Below are 16,629 nucleotides of genomic sequence, written 5' to 3'. Positions count from 1 at the left end.
TACAGACTAGGATGCTCTCAAACAACCATTGGACTGAGAACAGGGACCCCAGTGTAGGAGTTAGAAAAAGGACTGAAGGAGCTGAAGGGGTTTCAACCCCATAGAAAGAACAACAATATCAACCAACCAGACCCCCAGAGCTCCCAGAGAGTAAACCACCAACCAAAGAGTACATCATGGAAAAACCCATAGCTCCAGCTACATATGTAGAAGAGGATGAAGGCCTTATTGGGCATCAAGGAGAGGAGAGGCTCTTGTTTCTGTGAAGGCCCAATGCCCCAATGTAGGGGAATGCCAGGGCAGAGAGGTAGGAGGTAGTGGGTGGGTGGGAAAGGCGATAGCATTTGAAATGCAAGAAAATTTCCAATAAAAAATTATGACACACACACAAACACACACCAACCCAAGAAAAACAACAGGCAAAAAAATTTCAAGATTTCCCCCTTGCCTAGGGAGCACTGGGAACAGTGCCCTCTCCTGGGGCTATCCACATCTGCTTTGAGTCATTTGAGACAAAGGCAGTGGTGGGTGGAGCGGGGCATTTCAAGGGGGACCAGCAAGTCTAGTATGCTCCCACTTATTGGCTAGCCAAAGAGAACTTGACCAACTGGAAGCTGCCTGGTCGTCATGGCAACGAAGCACGCTAACACCACCGCCAGGTGCCTGCGGAGGCTGGAGCTTGTTTTCAAGAGAGCCAGGGGTGATGGCGCAGAATGTGTACGGTCCTGGAGTGCGGATAGGCAACTGGAATGAAGATATCTACTTGGAGGAGGTGCGCAGACTCCACTTGTATTCGTAGGATCCCAGACCCACCCCTACATGTTCTTTCTCTGCTGAGCATTTAGCATCTTATGACCCAGCCTAGTCCCCCACGCAGCTTTGCCATCCCCAAGGTAGCTCACCTACTGTCTTTGAGCACTTAGGCTCACTGGATGTCCTGTCCCACACTTTCTGAACTTTGCCTCATCCTGGGCCCTCTGCCTTCACTAGGTTTGTGGCACTCTTAAATTCTGGGAAGGTTCTGGGTTACAAGCATATAATGAAGCCTGGGCTTTCCACATGCTTACTCCACAGTCAGAAGGACCCTAATAGAGACTGCTGGCCTCTGGCACATCACTCCTGATTGTTTCTGGATGAGATAAGCACAGGGTCCTATCTTTTTCTTCCTAGTGTATTTTCCTTCTCAGTCTCTCTCTCCTCCCCCAAGATCCTACCGTGACATGCTGCTGACACTTCTGCCAGCCCTTTAGCAATCACATTTCCTTTTGTGTTCTTAAACTGTCTTTGAACTTGAGATGCTTCTGAGGGGAAAGTTATCAGTACCTGTGCTCTGCAACAGCTCTGTCCAGGACTCCCCTTTACTCGGTCTCTGCATCCCCAGGAGCGCATGAGACACTTCCTAGAGAAGAGAGAAAAAGGAGAGCTTCTTATTCAGAGAAGCAGAAGACTGAAGAAGAATATTTTGAGACCGGTACTGTTAAATTCCAATGCCAATTTCAAAATTCTGCCTACTTAAGTGTGAATTAACCAAAGAATTTCTATAAACAAGTAACCATTTTGGAAACTTAAAAAATTAATCTGAAAAGTATAGTGTTTAAAATTTCTCTAGATTTTAGAAACATTAAGGGAGGTCTGCCCTTAATTATGTTTATTTAACGGTGTTTACTTGTTTGCTTTTTCTAATAAGGGGTGGACTAATGTCTATACAAGTAATGTGCCTTTCAGTTGCTGTGCAGCACATGTTTAGCAAATGTTGAATGAACTGACAATGGGAAACAATGTAACAAATGTTGAATGAACTGACAATAAAAACAATGTAACAAATGGTGAATGAACTGACAATAAAAACAATGTAACAAATGTTGAATGAACTTACAATGGGAAACAATGTAACAAATATTGAATGAACTGACAATGGGAAACAATGTAGAGTCCAACAGCTTTGCATGGTCTTTTTTGGAGTCATCTGGAGCTTGAAGTTCACTAACCAAGGACCTGAGGGAGAGAGGGTCTTACTGAGATAGTGCTAGTCTGAGAAAGAAAGGAGATCCATCTGGGAGGGGCCTTAGCCCTGCAGCTAAGGAATTGAGTAGCTTATCGTAAAATTTCTATTAAAATTGTAGATGCAGCTTTCGGTATCTGAAGATGGATATGTCCACTATGGTGATAAAGTGATCCTTGTGAATCCTGACCATGTCACGGGGGACGAAGCTGGCGTGTTTATGAAAGGAGACCTGAGCCTGTCTATGAGCCCAGATGAAGTTAAAGCACAACTGACTGATGACTTACAGATACCCTGTGGCGTGAGTGCTGTGCAGACCACCGTCCCGACAGGCAGGAACACCTTCACCATTTTGAGGTAGAGCCACTCAGCTTCAGAACACTGAAGTATCTTGGATTTGTAGCTTGAAAGCAGTCTGAGATGAGAAGACAATGTGTGAGAATCTCTAGAACCCTTATTGTTACTATTTTTTTTAAAAAAAGGCTCAGTGTGGTAGCGCACAATTGTAATCTCAGCACTGGGGAGGCAGAGACATGCATACCACCGAAGCCTAGCTTACTTGAGGGCTTTCCCCCCCATACCTTTTTGTTTAAGACAGCAGGAAAAGTAGCTATTTGTGCTCAATTCAAAATGCTTGCTTTATGATGATTAGATCCAAAGAATTAAACTTATATTCTGCCTGGAAGCAAGGAAAGATTTTTTTTTGCAAATAATGTTACAGGGCGCTTGCTTTGTGCTCACAGGGGTGCTTCCTTGTATTGTTCTTGATGTAACGTTAGTTTCCAACAAGAATGGCATTTAATAAAAGGTTGCATTTAGACGGGCTTTGCTCTTTTAAAAGCAGTCATGTATTAAAAATTGACTTGAGGTTTTGGAAATGATCGACAGAGCCTTAGAGATACGATCACAATTTAAAACTGGTGATTTTCACTTTGTTGAAGATTTTGTGACAATGTTTCAGTGACAAGAATAGAAACTGCTGTCTGCATCCTTCCTTTAATTTTTCTTGAGTACAAATGATTTGTGGTAAAACAATTTAAAGCTGATGACCACTTTTATTCCCTGGACGATCATGAGGGAAGGTTGTATTAAATGCCTGCAGAGGTATAACCTTGGCTTGTGCTAACATGGCATGCTTAGTTCACTCTGGTGAGGCTATGGGTTTGGCCTGTGGGGCAGGGCAGGGATAGCATACTAGTTAGACGTTAAGGCTGAAATAAAAGGGATTTTAAAAGCTGGCTGTGGTGGCTTACACTTGTAACTCCAGCACTCCCAGGAAGACAAGACAGGAGAATTTCTGCGAGTTTCATGTCAGTTCAAGAGCAGCAGGGGTTTCAGTGTGAGACTCTTAGAACACCAAAACCCCAAACTGTGCATTTTCCCAAATAAAGACATGAGTAGATTAATATATGAAAAAAAAGAGCCTTTTAATTGGTGCTCAAGAATATTTGAACGCATGTTGCATAATTTGATGATGGAGTCCAGACGGTGATTCTCATTGGATTCTCCTGATGTTGTCTGGGATGAATAAAACAGAAGGAAAAAGAACTTCTGTTACTTAAGGTAGTACGGTATGTGAATATACACTATCAAGAATAGCATGGGAATGAGGTAGGCCTCACGCTCTCCTTTGCTCTTACCCTCCAGTGACAGCGCTAACAACTGCAGCCTGGGCCAAGTGGTTGTATATGGGCAGAACTTCTGCCTGGGCATAGCAGCAGGACTGGAAGGCAAGATGGTGAGTCTCCTGTGTGTCTCCTGCCACCTAACAGTCGATTTTACTAAGATGGCCAAAAGCTGTCTCCAGAAGTGGCTGTGCAGATGGGGGCTCTGTTTCTGCTGGATTCAGTCTGTGGGTACCAGTGGGCATTTGTACCTGATTTCTTTTCCTCTTAATTTAAAAAATATAAGAACAACAACACCTCCATCCTTAAACACTGAGGAGTAAAGAGAGAAAAGTCTTTTTGTATGTAATACAGTTAGTTGTCAGAAGTTAAATTATACTACTTTGAAGAGTAAATTAAAAGATTGGGTTAACTGACATTTGTCACTTTTCATTAATACTAACAAGGTACATGCATTGCCCAGACTAATCTTGAACTCCTAAACTCAAAGCCATCTTCCTGTCTCAGTGTCCCAAATATCTGGACGATAGGCATGGATCACTGAGCCCAGCTCAGGCAATTTAAACTTTTGGCAATTTAAACTTTTGATTAGCAAATACTTTTTTCCCCTAAGAAGCAATAAGGACAATCTTAGTTTGCAGAAACCAGGAAGTCTCTGAAATCCTCCTTTACTTTGGAGATTATGAAGTATAATAGGCCAGGGGAGTGGTACACACCTATAAACTCAGGACTTGAGAGGTTGAGACTGGAGGATTGTCATGAGTTTGAAACTCACCTGGGCTATAGAGTGAGACCTATCTCAACAAAACACAACAGACAACAGAACCAGAAAAACAGGTGCTTGGACTTCAAGGGCAAGCTGTGTCATAGGTATTTGTGCATTAACCGTTTGAGTAGTGACTCAGAATCTGAGCACCACACAGGCAATGCCACAATTGCTTCACACATAACAACTCAATTTTCTTTTTCAAGTGAGTCTCTGATGTAAGGGGGCAGGGCACATAGAAGTTCAGTTACGAAATGGCAGAGCTGGGATGTATGTGTCGTTATGGTTCGGATGTAAGATGTGTCCCTATATGCTCCCGTGTTTGAATACTGATTTCTCAACTGATAGTGCTCTTTTGAAAGCTGCAGACTGACTGCAGGAGGTGCTTTTCAGGGAAGGAAAGGCCTTATAGCTCCCTTAGGTTCTGGACCACTATCTGCTTCCTGGTCCGTTGAGATGTAATCAGTGGTCTCACATACACTGCTACAGTCCTAAGCTGTTCCCATTGCCAAGTCTTCCCCATAGTGAGAGACTAACTTCCTAAAACGAGAGCCCGAATAAGTCCCCCCTCCCCCCCGTGAACTGATAGCCACGTCTTGTGGTGATGATTTGCTGACACCGAGAAAAGTAACACCAACATATTTCAGCAATTGGGAGATTCTAGTAAAATGTCTGTTGTGACATTGTATCATTTTTGGTGCCACAGAAACAAACCAACAGTGTCAGTCAACTTATGCTATACATAGGTGTTTATCGGCAGCCTGAGTTTAGATACAAAGTTAAAACACTAAGTCATTGAAACGGGGTGGGGGGTGGGGGATGGGTGTTGTATCCAGAGATCAGCACACCAGTGTTTGGCTTCTTCTATTTATATTTTTCTATATGCCTTCTTCCAAAAACAAAACAAAACAAAACAAAAAAAACAAAACAAAACAAAAAAAAAACCCTATGTGACTATGATGAATACCCAGGTTCTTTCTACTCCAGTGTTTCCACAGCACATCTTAACAATTATGTTTAGGGAGAGCCTAATATGCGTTACTGTAACGTGTGGCAGTACTATACTCACCAAGCCTTTCTTCTATGCTCAGGAAGTGAAATGTGTTTGTTTCCTCTCCTCTCCCCTTTCCTTTCACCTCCTATTTGTCTGACTAACCAGCTAAGGCTGGCTTTGAACTTGTGCACCTTTTGCCTCAGCCTTCTGAGTACTGAGATTACAGGAGTGTGCCACCATACCCAACCAATTGGGCTCATCATTCTGTTTTTACCTCAAAAACAAGGTTCCACATGTATCTATGTATAAATGATCAAAGCTGCCCCTTCACCCTAGTTAGTAAGTCTATCTTCATAAATTTGCATAGAATTACTGATATCAAGAATGTGATTACAATAAGAAGTATTGAAAGCTGAATATGGTGACACACTCCTATAATTTCAGCACTCAAGTGCTGAAGCAGTGTCAGAAGGATTGCCACAAATTCCAGTCTTTGTTACAGAGACAGATCCTGTTTTGTTTTTGTCTTTTGTCCTTAAAGATAACATGTAACCAGTTCTTTTAAAATTGATGGCACCAATTGGTTCTCTCAGCAGCAGTACACAAATGGGACAAATGTCATAAATTAAATCTTCGCTAATTTGAACAAATGGACAAACAGGGAAGGGTATTTGAATGTTGCAGTACCTGTATTCTTCCTTGTAATTTTGCCCTCCCCCCCATATTCTCACTTTTCCTTCCTCTCTTTGCCTCCCTCAATCTTTTGCCCTGGGAACCATGTGTTCTTTGCTTCTGTATTGATTTGGGTTTACTTATGTGCCTTTTGATAGATGATTAGATTTTGCACATTTGTTGCTAATATTCCCCCCCTGAATTTTAAACTGTAGCTGTTTTAATCGAATCTTTGAGTGAAATCTGTGACACCGTGTATTCCGGGCTAGCTGGCCCATGGAATCATAAGCCATTCTCTCCTCTCCGTCTCCCATCTTGCCTACAAAAGAGCTGGGGTTACAGATGTGCACAATTCTACATCTAGCTGTTTTGTGTGGGCTCCTTCGGTCCAAACTCAGGCCAGCAGGCTTGTACAGGAAGAGCTTTTGTTTACTATGTCAACTTCTGAGCTCTTGCATTGTTTTTAATGTCTAGTCTGTTAGGGATCTGATTAAAAAAAGCAAGTATTAATTTTTAGATGTTTTCAGTTTGGCATTTTTTTTTTTTTTTTTTTTTTTTTTTTTTTTTTTAGATTTGTTCTTTAACACACTTGAGATTTATTTTGGTAAAGGGCTTTTCATTCAAGTTTCCCAAGTGACCATCCATGTCACGTGTTGCCTGTTGAATAATTCTTCCTTCTGACATGCCATACTTCCCTAAGCATATATTAAATGATTCTCCGCACCACATGCTTTTCTCTAGTGTTCTATTTTTACTCTGGGACTGCAGTGTTGTAATTATGCAGCACCCTAATACACGTTGACAGATCTTTGTTTCCCCCCCATTATCTTCTTTGTTTGAATCACATTGGGAATTAATCTTTGAGTTAAATGGAGTAATTATCTTTCCCCATTCCTCCACCTTTGCAGGGAAAAAAAAGTCACTGTGTTTGCTTGGCACTGGAAAATTGAGTGCTTTTTTTTTCTTTTTTTTCTTCTTTTTTTTTAAATTAATAGTTTGAAGGCTTTACTCTCGGGAAACGTTTCTTCTTTTTCTTCCTACTTCTTTTAGGAAGGCGCTTTAGATCTTGGTCAGGTTTTATGACTCTTCACATGGCAGTAACACTGTCTTGATTTGTTATTCTCTCCTACCTGGAGTCTTTTGAGTGTCACTGCAGCCCAGCCCTCCCCCACCCAGGTCCGCTCATCCTCTCTCCACAGCACAGGTTCTCCACCTTTTTATTCTCAGAACCACATAGGGTTCAGGCCCTGTTAGTTTGTTCCGGCTTCTGGGGAACACCTCCAAGCATAGAAGATCCTCTCACTCAGCCTTGTATCCCAAATAACGCCACCGTGGGAATCACCAGTCATGTCGGAGGACAGTCAAGATCTGGAGGATAGCAAGATAACCTCTTATTCACAGCGCATCTCCTCTCTTGCTGGGTAGAGAGTGTTCAGAGGATTAAAATGCATTTATAACTTCTTTGTCAAACCTCAAGCATAGCTTCACAGACAAAACAAACAAACAAACAAAAAACATTCACAAGGGGCTAAGGAGACGGCTCAGTGATTAAGAGCACTTGTTGCAGACCTGGGCTTAGTTCCCAGCATCCACACATTGGCTCAGAACCAGCCCCAGGGGATAGGATGCGTGCCTTGGTGCACACATGGGCACATACAAATACATGTGGATAAAATACTCAATACACATACATACTTACTAAACATAAATAAAATCAATCTAAAAATTTAAAACCCACTAAAAACTTGTTAAAAGACGGAGAAACCTCATCCGTGTTCAAGGTGAAAAACGAAGAAACAAAGAGCTAAGCTAGCAAAGAGAGAACCTTCTGGGCTTCTAGCAGGATGGGATGGCTTTTGGCAAGGCATAACATGCAGCTGATAGCTATTCCCAATGGGGACATGGATTCCAGATGGCCAGGGTCACTCACAAGCAAGTGCGGCTGTGACAGCTTCAGGTTGGGGCGTACCCGATCTCAGGTGCCCAGTTTCAGCAATGTTATTTATAGTTTCTAAGACGCAGACGCAGGCCCTGTGTTTTGAAAGAGATGGAGAGCAGGAACTGGAGTATGGAAAATGTCTTCATTTTCTATTGCCATGACAAAACACCATGGCCAAGGCAAGCTAGAAAAGAAAGCATTTAATTTGGAGGTTCATGGTTCCAGATTGTTTTGAGACCATGAAGATGGCAGGGAGAATGGCAGTAGGTAGGCAGAGATGGTACTGGTACCATAGTTGACAGCTCAGGCCTAACCTTGAAGCAGGAAGCAGAAAGATAGAGAGCTAACAAATGGTGTGGACTTTTAAAGCCTCAAATCCCACCCCAGTGACACACATCCTCCAGCAAGACCACACCTTCTAATCCTTCCCAAACAGTTCTACCAAACTGGGGACCAAGTATTCAAATGTATGATTATGGGACCATTCTCATTTAAATCATCATGAAAAAGAAAAGCAGGATATGGGGAAGGAGGGAGGAAGGGAAAGTGGGGGGGAGATACTATTCTGACACATTCCTAAGGAAAGAGAGTTGTGCTTTCTCATAGGATGGGTAAGAACAGGGTTCTAGAAACTGCTTGCAAGTGCAGTCCCTTTGGCCACCCATTCCCCAGCTTTCTGGGTAACTGTGACTCAGATGGTTCATTTGCTGCTGTTTCCAGCTTTATCTAACAAGCGACCACAGAACCCTTCTGAAGTCTTCTGTGAAGTCCTGGCTCCAGGAGGTGACTCTGACAGATGATGTCACCCATCTGAACTGCTGGCAGGCTGCCTTCCTCGACCCCCAGCTGCGCCTGGAGTATGAGGGCTTTCCAGTCAGGGTGAGCTTGGCATGTGGGATACTGGACATGGGGTCTGTGCAAGGACGGGCTGTGACTCACAGTTGCCAATCAAGCCGATGCTCTCTGTAGCTCACAACAGCAAGTAGACTATGTCTTTTTCTTTCATTTGCAACTCAAATATAGATAGCACCAGTCTGATGCAGCCCTCTACCTTCCTGTATCTCAACCCTGGCGGCAGGTTAGAGCCACTCTTAGCACTGTGCAAAAGACCCAGGAGCTTTGCACACTCCCAATACAGGCTGCCAGTAATGTATGAGAGTCCAACATATAATACAACTTCCTAGTCTTATCCACATAGTCTTCATTAGTTCAGACTGCTTCCTCCCTTCTCTTCTTTTCTCTTGCTCTTTCTCCATTTCCTTCTTTTGTCTCTCCCTTTCCCCCTCTCCCTCCCTTCCTCCATCCCTGCCCCTCTTCCTTTCTCTTTTTCTACTCACTTTCTCAATCCCTCCCTTTGTTTTTCTTCAGCTTCCCTCTACCCGCCTTCCTTCCCTCCTCCCTCCCTTCCTCTCCTCTCTTTTTCTCTCCCTTCCCCTTTCTTTTCTCACTCTTTAGCCCAGACTGGCCTGAGACTCATTATTCTTCCTCTGAGAAAGAGGGGGGGGGGGGAAGAGAGAGAGAGAGAGAGAGAGAGAGAGAGAGAGAGAGAGAGAGAGAGAGAGAGGTATCCCTGCTTGTCTGCTTGGAATTTTCTGGCTTGGTCACTGCTAATGTTTTGTTAGTTCATACATGACAGGGGTGGTTTTGGTCCTGCCCAGACCAATTATGATCATAGTGACTTTAACTGATGTAGAGTTCTGTAAAATGGACTCTGCTCACCAGTAAGGCATGGCTTTGGGTACCATACCAGCTCGCAAGCCAGTGGCTTCCCCTTTTCCTTCTGATGGCACTCATCTTACAAGAGCCAGGATTATATGATAATATTTATTTGGCCATTGTGGTGGTTCACCCCAACATTTCAGATCTTAGGGTAGCATGAGGTATATAACCAAGCTCCAGTCTCCAGGAAATTCTAATTATAAACATAATATATATTCATTTTCAGAGTCATTAAAGTACAGATATGAAAACCATCAGTATTAGCTCAATCTTCCAGAAGCAACCACTTTATGTGCTATTTTTCTATGCATATGAATATATATGCATAGGATATATATTAATGATATCCTGAGTAGCTGTGGAGGTTTCTCAGTGGGTAGAGTTCTGTGCACTGCCACACAAGTGTGAGGACCTGTATCTGGATCTCAGTACCCATCTAAAAGACATGTAAGGCAGCATGTACCCTGTAATCCCAGTGTTGGGAGGCAGATGCAGGAGAATTCCTGAGGCTCTCTGGATAGCTTATTTGGTTGATCAGCCCCAAGATTAGTCAGAGATGCTCTCCCAAAGAATAAGGTGGAATGCAATGGAGAGATACCCAGTGTCTTTCTGGCCTCCACATGCATGGACACACATGTACACAGGCACCCCCCACATGTGTGCATACACCCATGCAAACATGTAAGTATTCCACTCCTGAATACACACACACACACACTTATATGCACACACATGTGCATATTTAATATCATCGGCTATATTTCACGTTGTCAAAAGTCTTCTTTGATATGATGACCTTGAATGATCATTCTACCATGCAGATATCTCCCATGATGCATCTCATCAAACCCATCATAGTCCTCCAGCCTTGTGAGTTACAGACGTGCTATGTGGAAATGAATAGGTTAATATGTTTCTAGATTTTTTTGCTTCTAGGAAACTGGACAGAATGCTGACAGTGCTTTATTTTCCCATCCTGAAAAGGCAAATGAAAAAGTTGTCATCTATCATCGACACACAAACCGGGCCCTGGCAGCCCACCGGAACCTCTTCTTAAGGTATACTGGCAGGGGCAGGTGCCCTACTTGGTTTAGGGCCATGCACGTAAAAGCAGAGATGTTCAACTAAAATCAGTGTCTAGGTGTACAAGGTAAAGGTCTCTAGATGCTGAAGTAAAAGCAACAAAGCTGACTTATTCTTATGCTGTTTCCGTTTGCTCCCAAGCACAGGGAACAAGTCTGATGTGCGGCGAGGCTTGCTGACGCCTAACGCCATTTGCATACTTCATCTCTGTGATGCAAAGATTAATCAAGTTGGCACATCAAACGTCTCATTTTGTCAAGTGACATGTTTTATTTTGTAATTCAGAAACAGGTTATTAAATTGATGAAGACAGTCAAAAGACAAAATTTACTTTAAGTTCAAGTGTTGGTCCATATGTTTAATATGTAGAATCTTGATTGGCCAAAACGTAAATGTCGGCGGTCTTGATTCTGCAAATACTTAATTTTAGTATTAAAGAAACCTAGTGTATTGTTTTTCAGAATTACTTGTCTGAGATTTCTTCACTGCCCATACATTATTGATTGACATTATATCCGGTATATTTAGACATCACAATTATGAATTAAAATGCTGAGAATTTGCTTTGTGCAGAACTTTGATGTTGCTATTCACTAAAGTCCTTCCCAACAGAGATGTTGGCTATAGAGGGACCCGATGTGCCTAAGTCTCTACAAATACGGGTGAAACATTCCTTAAAATGTACCATATTTAGTGATTTGTAGAACAGTCTGATTCAGGAGGAATTTTCTTGAAGGGACAATGTCCATGAATGAAAAAATATAAAATATTCATGGCGTGTTACATTCTGTATTTAATTGGAATTTTTTTTTTCTTTTTGGCTCCAGGACCTACTTTGGGAAGGAAGTTGAGGTTGCAGCTCACACACATCTGGATTCACACAAAGTTGAAAAACCCAAGAACCACTGGATGCTGGTTACTGGAAATCCCAGGAACAAGTCAAGTACCATGCTAGACATTTTCAAACCTATCACAGAGGACACCTGTGCAGTGGAGCAGGCCATGGGCATCAACACAAAGTAATGCACCAGGCATGCATCTGGCTCCCAGGATCCGCTCTTGTCAGTCTTAGCTCTTAAAAGAAATGAACAATCTTCTTGGTTGTGCCCCAAGCAGTTTTTCAGTAGGTGCAGAACCCCATGAATACGACATTAAAAACAATACCATATTAAAATCACTGAATTGACGATGAGAGCCTGGCCCCGGGGAGTAAGTAGTGTTTGAGAGTGAGTCGTATTTGAAATTAAATCAGCTTTTGCTGATATTCCAGTTGTGAAGAACTTAGTGCCCCCATTCAGAGCCCCTTGCTTATAGGACTAGTGAGGCCTATGCTCCTTTCCAAAGCTGTGTTTATGTAGTAAAGAGGTCAGAAGTTTACTGATGTTTTGATGCTGCCATTTCTCCCCTAATTTTCTTTTGTGCAGAACAATGTGTAGTTATGAGATGTAGCTTTGCCTTGGGATTAGTTTTTACTATTCTTTCTTCACCAAAGGCAATATTAGAAATATTTTGTTTTTTTCCCCAGTAGTAAACTCATAATCTAGAGTTTTTTTTCCTAAAGAAATGATTATTTAACACCACTTACATATTTGATGATAATGCAATATAAATTCAGTTACTGGCCCAGGGAAAGCCTGCTTTACTAGACCCTAGTCTTAAGGGGATACATAAAGCAGACAATAGATAAACTGTTACAAATGAAAAAGAAAATAATACACATCCCGCTTGAAAACTACGGTGGAAGGCTTCAACTGAATTATTAAAAAAGAAAGAAGCAAAGGAACAAAAGCCACTCAAGGATCAAAGAAGCCTTTCAAAACACAGCAGGAGAAAAATAGCAGTGGGTGTCATCACTGGCAGGCAGCAGGCAGAACTGTCAGGAGTCAGATCCTGCGGCAGCTCATGGCCTCATCTGGCAAAGCCCAGAAGGGGAAAAGGCCCAGTCAGGGAAGGGAGTCACAAGACCTCCGGGGTGTTGGGGCAGAGGCAGATCCTCTGAGATGTTACTTGGGGTGGCACCAGATCAGCTTCATAATTGCAAAGTACTTTGAAGAGCAAAACTGGGGGTCATCTGGCAGTCAGGCATCCCTCCTGATTTGGCATGCAGTTACCTACGGTGGCCACAAGATGCCAACATTAATAATGTTAGCAAGTCAATCCTAGAAAAGGCTGGATTAGTTGGGCTTATTTTCAAATTATGTGGGGGCTTTCTAGCTTCCAAAAATGTTTTAAGGGGGAGAGAATCATAAAAACTACCCTGTTAAGAGGAAAATATAAATTTTCTTTTAAAAGCTTTAAATTATAAAAATATGGTGTCTGACACATAAACATACGTAAAAGTGGATTTTGGGAGAGTGCATGCCCAAGTTTCAAGTTAAAGCTCAGCCCTGGGCATTTGATGGACATTCATCCAGATCTCAGAGTTGTCCGTTCCCCATTCACCAACCCGAGCCTCAGGCTCAGAACTCCTCAAGATAAGCAATTCCAAAGCCACGTCTGCCCCTTGCTGGCCATGTTCTCTCCAAGCCCCAACTAGCTCACCCCAGAGCTGTTCAGAGAGTAAATAACACGTTTTTGAGACGCAGGAGGAGACCAGTGGGCCACCAAAGGACTCAGTGAGGACATTGGTTACCTTCTAGAGGAGTGGCTATGGGCAGACAGGGCACCTCTTTGAACCTCTGTTCACCATAGGCTGCACCGTCACCCATCAACACAATCTCTGCAGACTGGGAAAGGCTATGCATGCTACGCTTTCTGTATCCATTTGTCATTTGTCACCAACACTTGTCAGTGCTGTTTGGCCTCAGCAAAACAGCTGAGGATCTCTGCTTATCTTGAATGCCACCTTCGGATGCTAATTTAATTTTTAAGTGTATTTCTATTTTAGAGTATTTTGCCTGTATGCATGTAAGTATGTATGTGCACCACATGTGTGAAGTGCCCTTGGAGGTCAGAAGAGGCCATCAAATCCTGTGGAAGTGAGTCATAGAGGGTCATTAGCTGTATGGAACTGAGCTGGACCTGTATCCCCTGCAAGAGCTGAACCTGTATCCTCTGCAAGAGCTGAGAGTCCTCTTGAGAGCTGAGCCATCTCTCCATCCCCACGACATCCCAGTTTTAGCGTTTGTTTCTCTTCTACAACCCAATGAACTCCTTTGAACAGCTGCCTATGTGCACATGCATGCTTTTGACACCCGCTGCCCTGTTTGAACACATTTCTTGGTTCATACTATGGCCACTCATTTGTGACATTTTCTCCTTACGTCACAAATGGAAGCTTGGGAATGTGGGGATACTAGACTCGTCTGGCACTACACATGAATTGTCTTCTCTATCACCAACTTCCATCATGAATCAAAATGGTATTTCTTTCCCTTACTACTGTGCTGAACAATAAGCTTCCTGAAGGCAGAGAATGAAGATCTGTCTTGTCCCGTGTCACCATCACTAATGTTTATTGGTCACTTGCTGCGTGCTAGGCTTTTGGTTGTTTCACTACTCCCATGGCAATCAACTTAATTTTTACTGCCTGTGATATAGGTAAATTATTTGAAATTTACAGAACAGAAAATCCACAAGATAGGTTAGCAGAGCCTGTGTCACATGATCAGTAACAAGGGAGTCACGCAGATTGGGCAACTATCAAACTCTGTTCTCTTAAACAGAAATCCTGAAATTGACTGGGTTACTAATACTGAAACTCAGAAATGCTGAGATGTATTCTAAGGTGTGACTTTAGCTGTGCATTCAAGTTATACACCAAGACCTGCTGCAAATATGTCCTGCTACTGACAGAGGACAGAGCAGGATGCCGAATGCTTATTGCATGACTCTGTGCCCAGTCTTCACAGTGGAAGTGTGGGGATGGGTGATAACTTTGAAAAGGAGCTCAGAGGGATGCTATGGTCTTCCAAAATCATGCAGGAGGTGACCAGTGTCCATAACTGAGCTGTTTAAGGGGGTCTCCATCTCTACATCATCAGAGCTGGGTGGGAAGACCCATGCCTGCAATCAGTGGAATGGAGAGAAGGAGGCTGAAGAGCAATCCCAGCTGAGGTAAAGTCCACTCTGGGGCAGCAGGCACTAATGGTGAGATGGCCACAGAGAAGGGTGGAGGCGTCCACAGTGGAACTAGAAGCATTTGTGACAACATACATAAACCTAGAGCATTATCCTAAATGAAATCAGAAGGACAGAAAGACAGATTCAGTGAGGTCTCTCACACGGAGTCTTGAAGAAGCAGAGAAGAGAAAGGTGATTTCCAAGGATTCAGATGCTCTGAGCTAGAAACAAGTTTCTAGTTACATGAGGACCAAGCTTTATGTATGCTTCCAAGGCTCATAGTCACCACTGTAGTGATTTTAAAAAGACTGGCATAGCATGAATGACATCAATTTGTAGATATATGTATGTACATAAACATAAACATGTATCTATCTACATATATACACATAAATGCATATACATGTACATATACATCTTATAGATACACATACACATACATCATATACATATACACATACACATATATCATATACATACACATATACATATATATCATAATATACATACATATATGTATACATCATATACATATTATTTACACATATATCACATACATATACATACATTATACACACATCATATACACATACATCATAAAGATATATATACACATACATCATATACATATACATTACACATATATATAATGACATAGATAAACATATACATACAAATATGTATTTATATAGGCATATAATGTAATATATATCCATCATATAGAGATATACATATATTTAACAAATATATTTATATACAATATATGTATATATACGTATACGCTTTATAATTTTTAAGTTTTACATATTTGAAAATGTCCTTGATTTGAGAATGCTTCAATGAAAAGAAAACTGGTCCCCCTGTCTCTTCAGCAGTTTCCTGCAACTTGGAATTTTTTGCATGGCACCATTACTGCATTTTTTTTGAGACACCTCACCATAAAGTTCCAATAGTTATTTTCTAAATGAAAAAGAAAACATAGCTAAGATTAGAATTTTGATTTGCTCAAAAAGGAAATTTGAACGTTCAGTTCCTTCTGAGCATCTGCAGTGAAGCAGACCCATTCCTTACGAATGCCAAAGATCTTGTAAATTTCTGCTAGTGGCTCATTTAGGACTCCACGAAGCAACATGTAACTCAGTGAGCCCTAGGCCGCTAATGGCTGCTCATATAACTCAAAACACTTGGGTGTGCTGATTTTAAAAACATTAATGGAAAAGTTTGGAAATAGTGCTGGCAATATTTAATTTTTATTAATCGTGCAATTCCTTGAATTATAATGAAAGGACAGACTTTCTTTTTTTCTTTTAATTATTAACATATGCTAACTGGTTAACTCTCTGAATTAATGGGTTCACCATAAGATTTCTATACATGTGTTTATCTCATTAAATACTCCCACCCCCTTCCTATGTGTTTGCTTCCCCTCCCTGCCCCCAAGCCCTTCTCAGGTCTAGTTTCTTAACTTTGAGGTTCCCTTATATTGAGAAAAAAAAAAAAAAAAAAAAACACCATCTTTTGTGTTTCCCAGGTTTCTATTAGCATAATGATTTCCAGTTCCACGTGTCTCCCAATAAATGAAATGATTCTATTCTCTTATATAATTATAATGATATATAACATATAATAATTCTGTCTCTCTGAGACAGATATATCTTCTGAGAAGATACATGTTCTGATATGTCTTAGGCTCTCCTTGAACTCGTGCCTCAGTTTCTCAATGCTGATATGTCAGATAGCAGAACACACTTGTTGTTCTTCCCAGCT

The 16,629-nt window shown here is 41.8% G+C and overlaps 1 protein-coding gene across 1 annotated transcript; it reads left to right on the top strand.

The window, feature by feature from the left end:
• Nucleotides 1-700: 700 nt before the first annotated feature.
• On the top strand, nt 701-11,823 carry CFAP161 (cilia and flagella associated protein 161; the record flags this gene model as incomplete). The annotated part of the gene is made up of 7 exons (XM_080914465.1): nt 701-772; nt 1,382-1,471; nt 2,124-2,359; nt 3,650-3,740; nt 8,719-8,877; nt 10,702-10,775; nt 11,628-11,823. Exons 1-7 carry the CDS (start codon nt 704-706, stop codon nt 11,821-11,823), a joined length of 915 nt encoding a protein of 304 aa, XP_080770591.1. The 5' UTR covers nt 701-703.
• Between the last annotated feature and the right edge of the window lie 4,806 nt (nt 11,824-16,629).

This window comes from Micromys minutus (assembly GCF_963924665.1).
Source record: "Micromys minutus genome assembly, chromosome: 3".
In the NCBI taxonomy this organism is placed as follows: Eukaryota; Metazoa; Chordata; class Mammalia; order Rodentia; family Muridae; genus Micromys; species Micromys minutus.
Note: the sequence above shows the minus strand (reverse complement) of the source record. Positions and strands in the feature narration are given on the sequence as shown.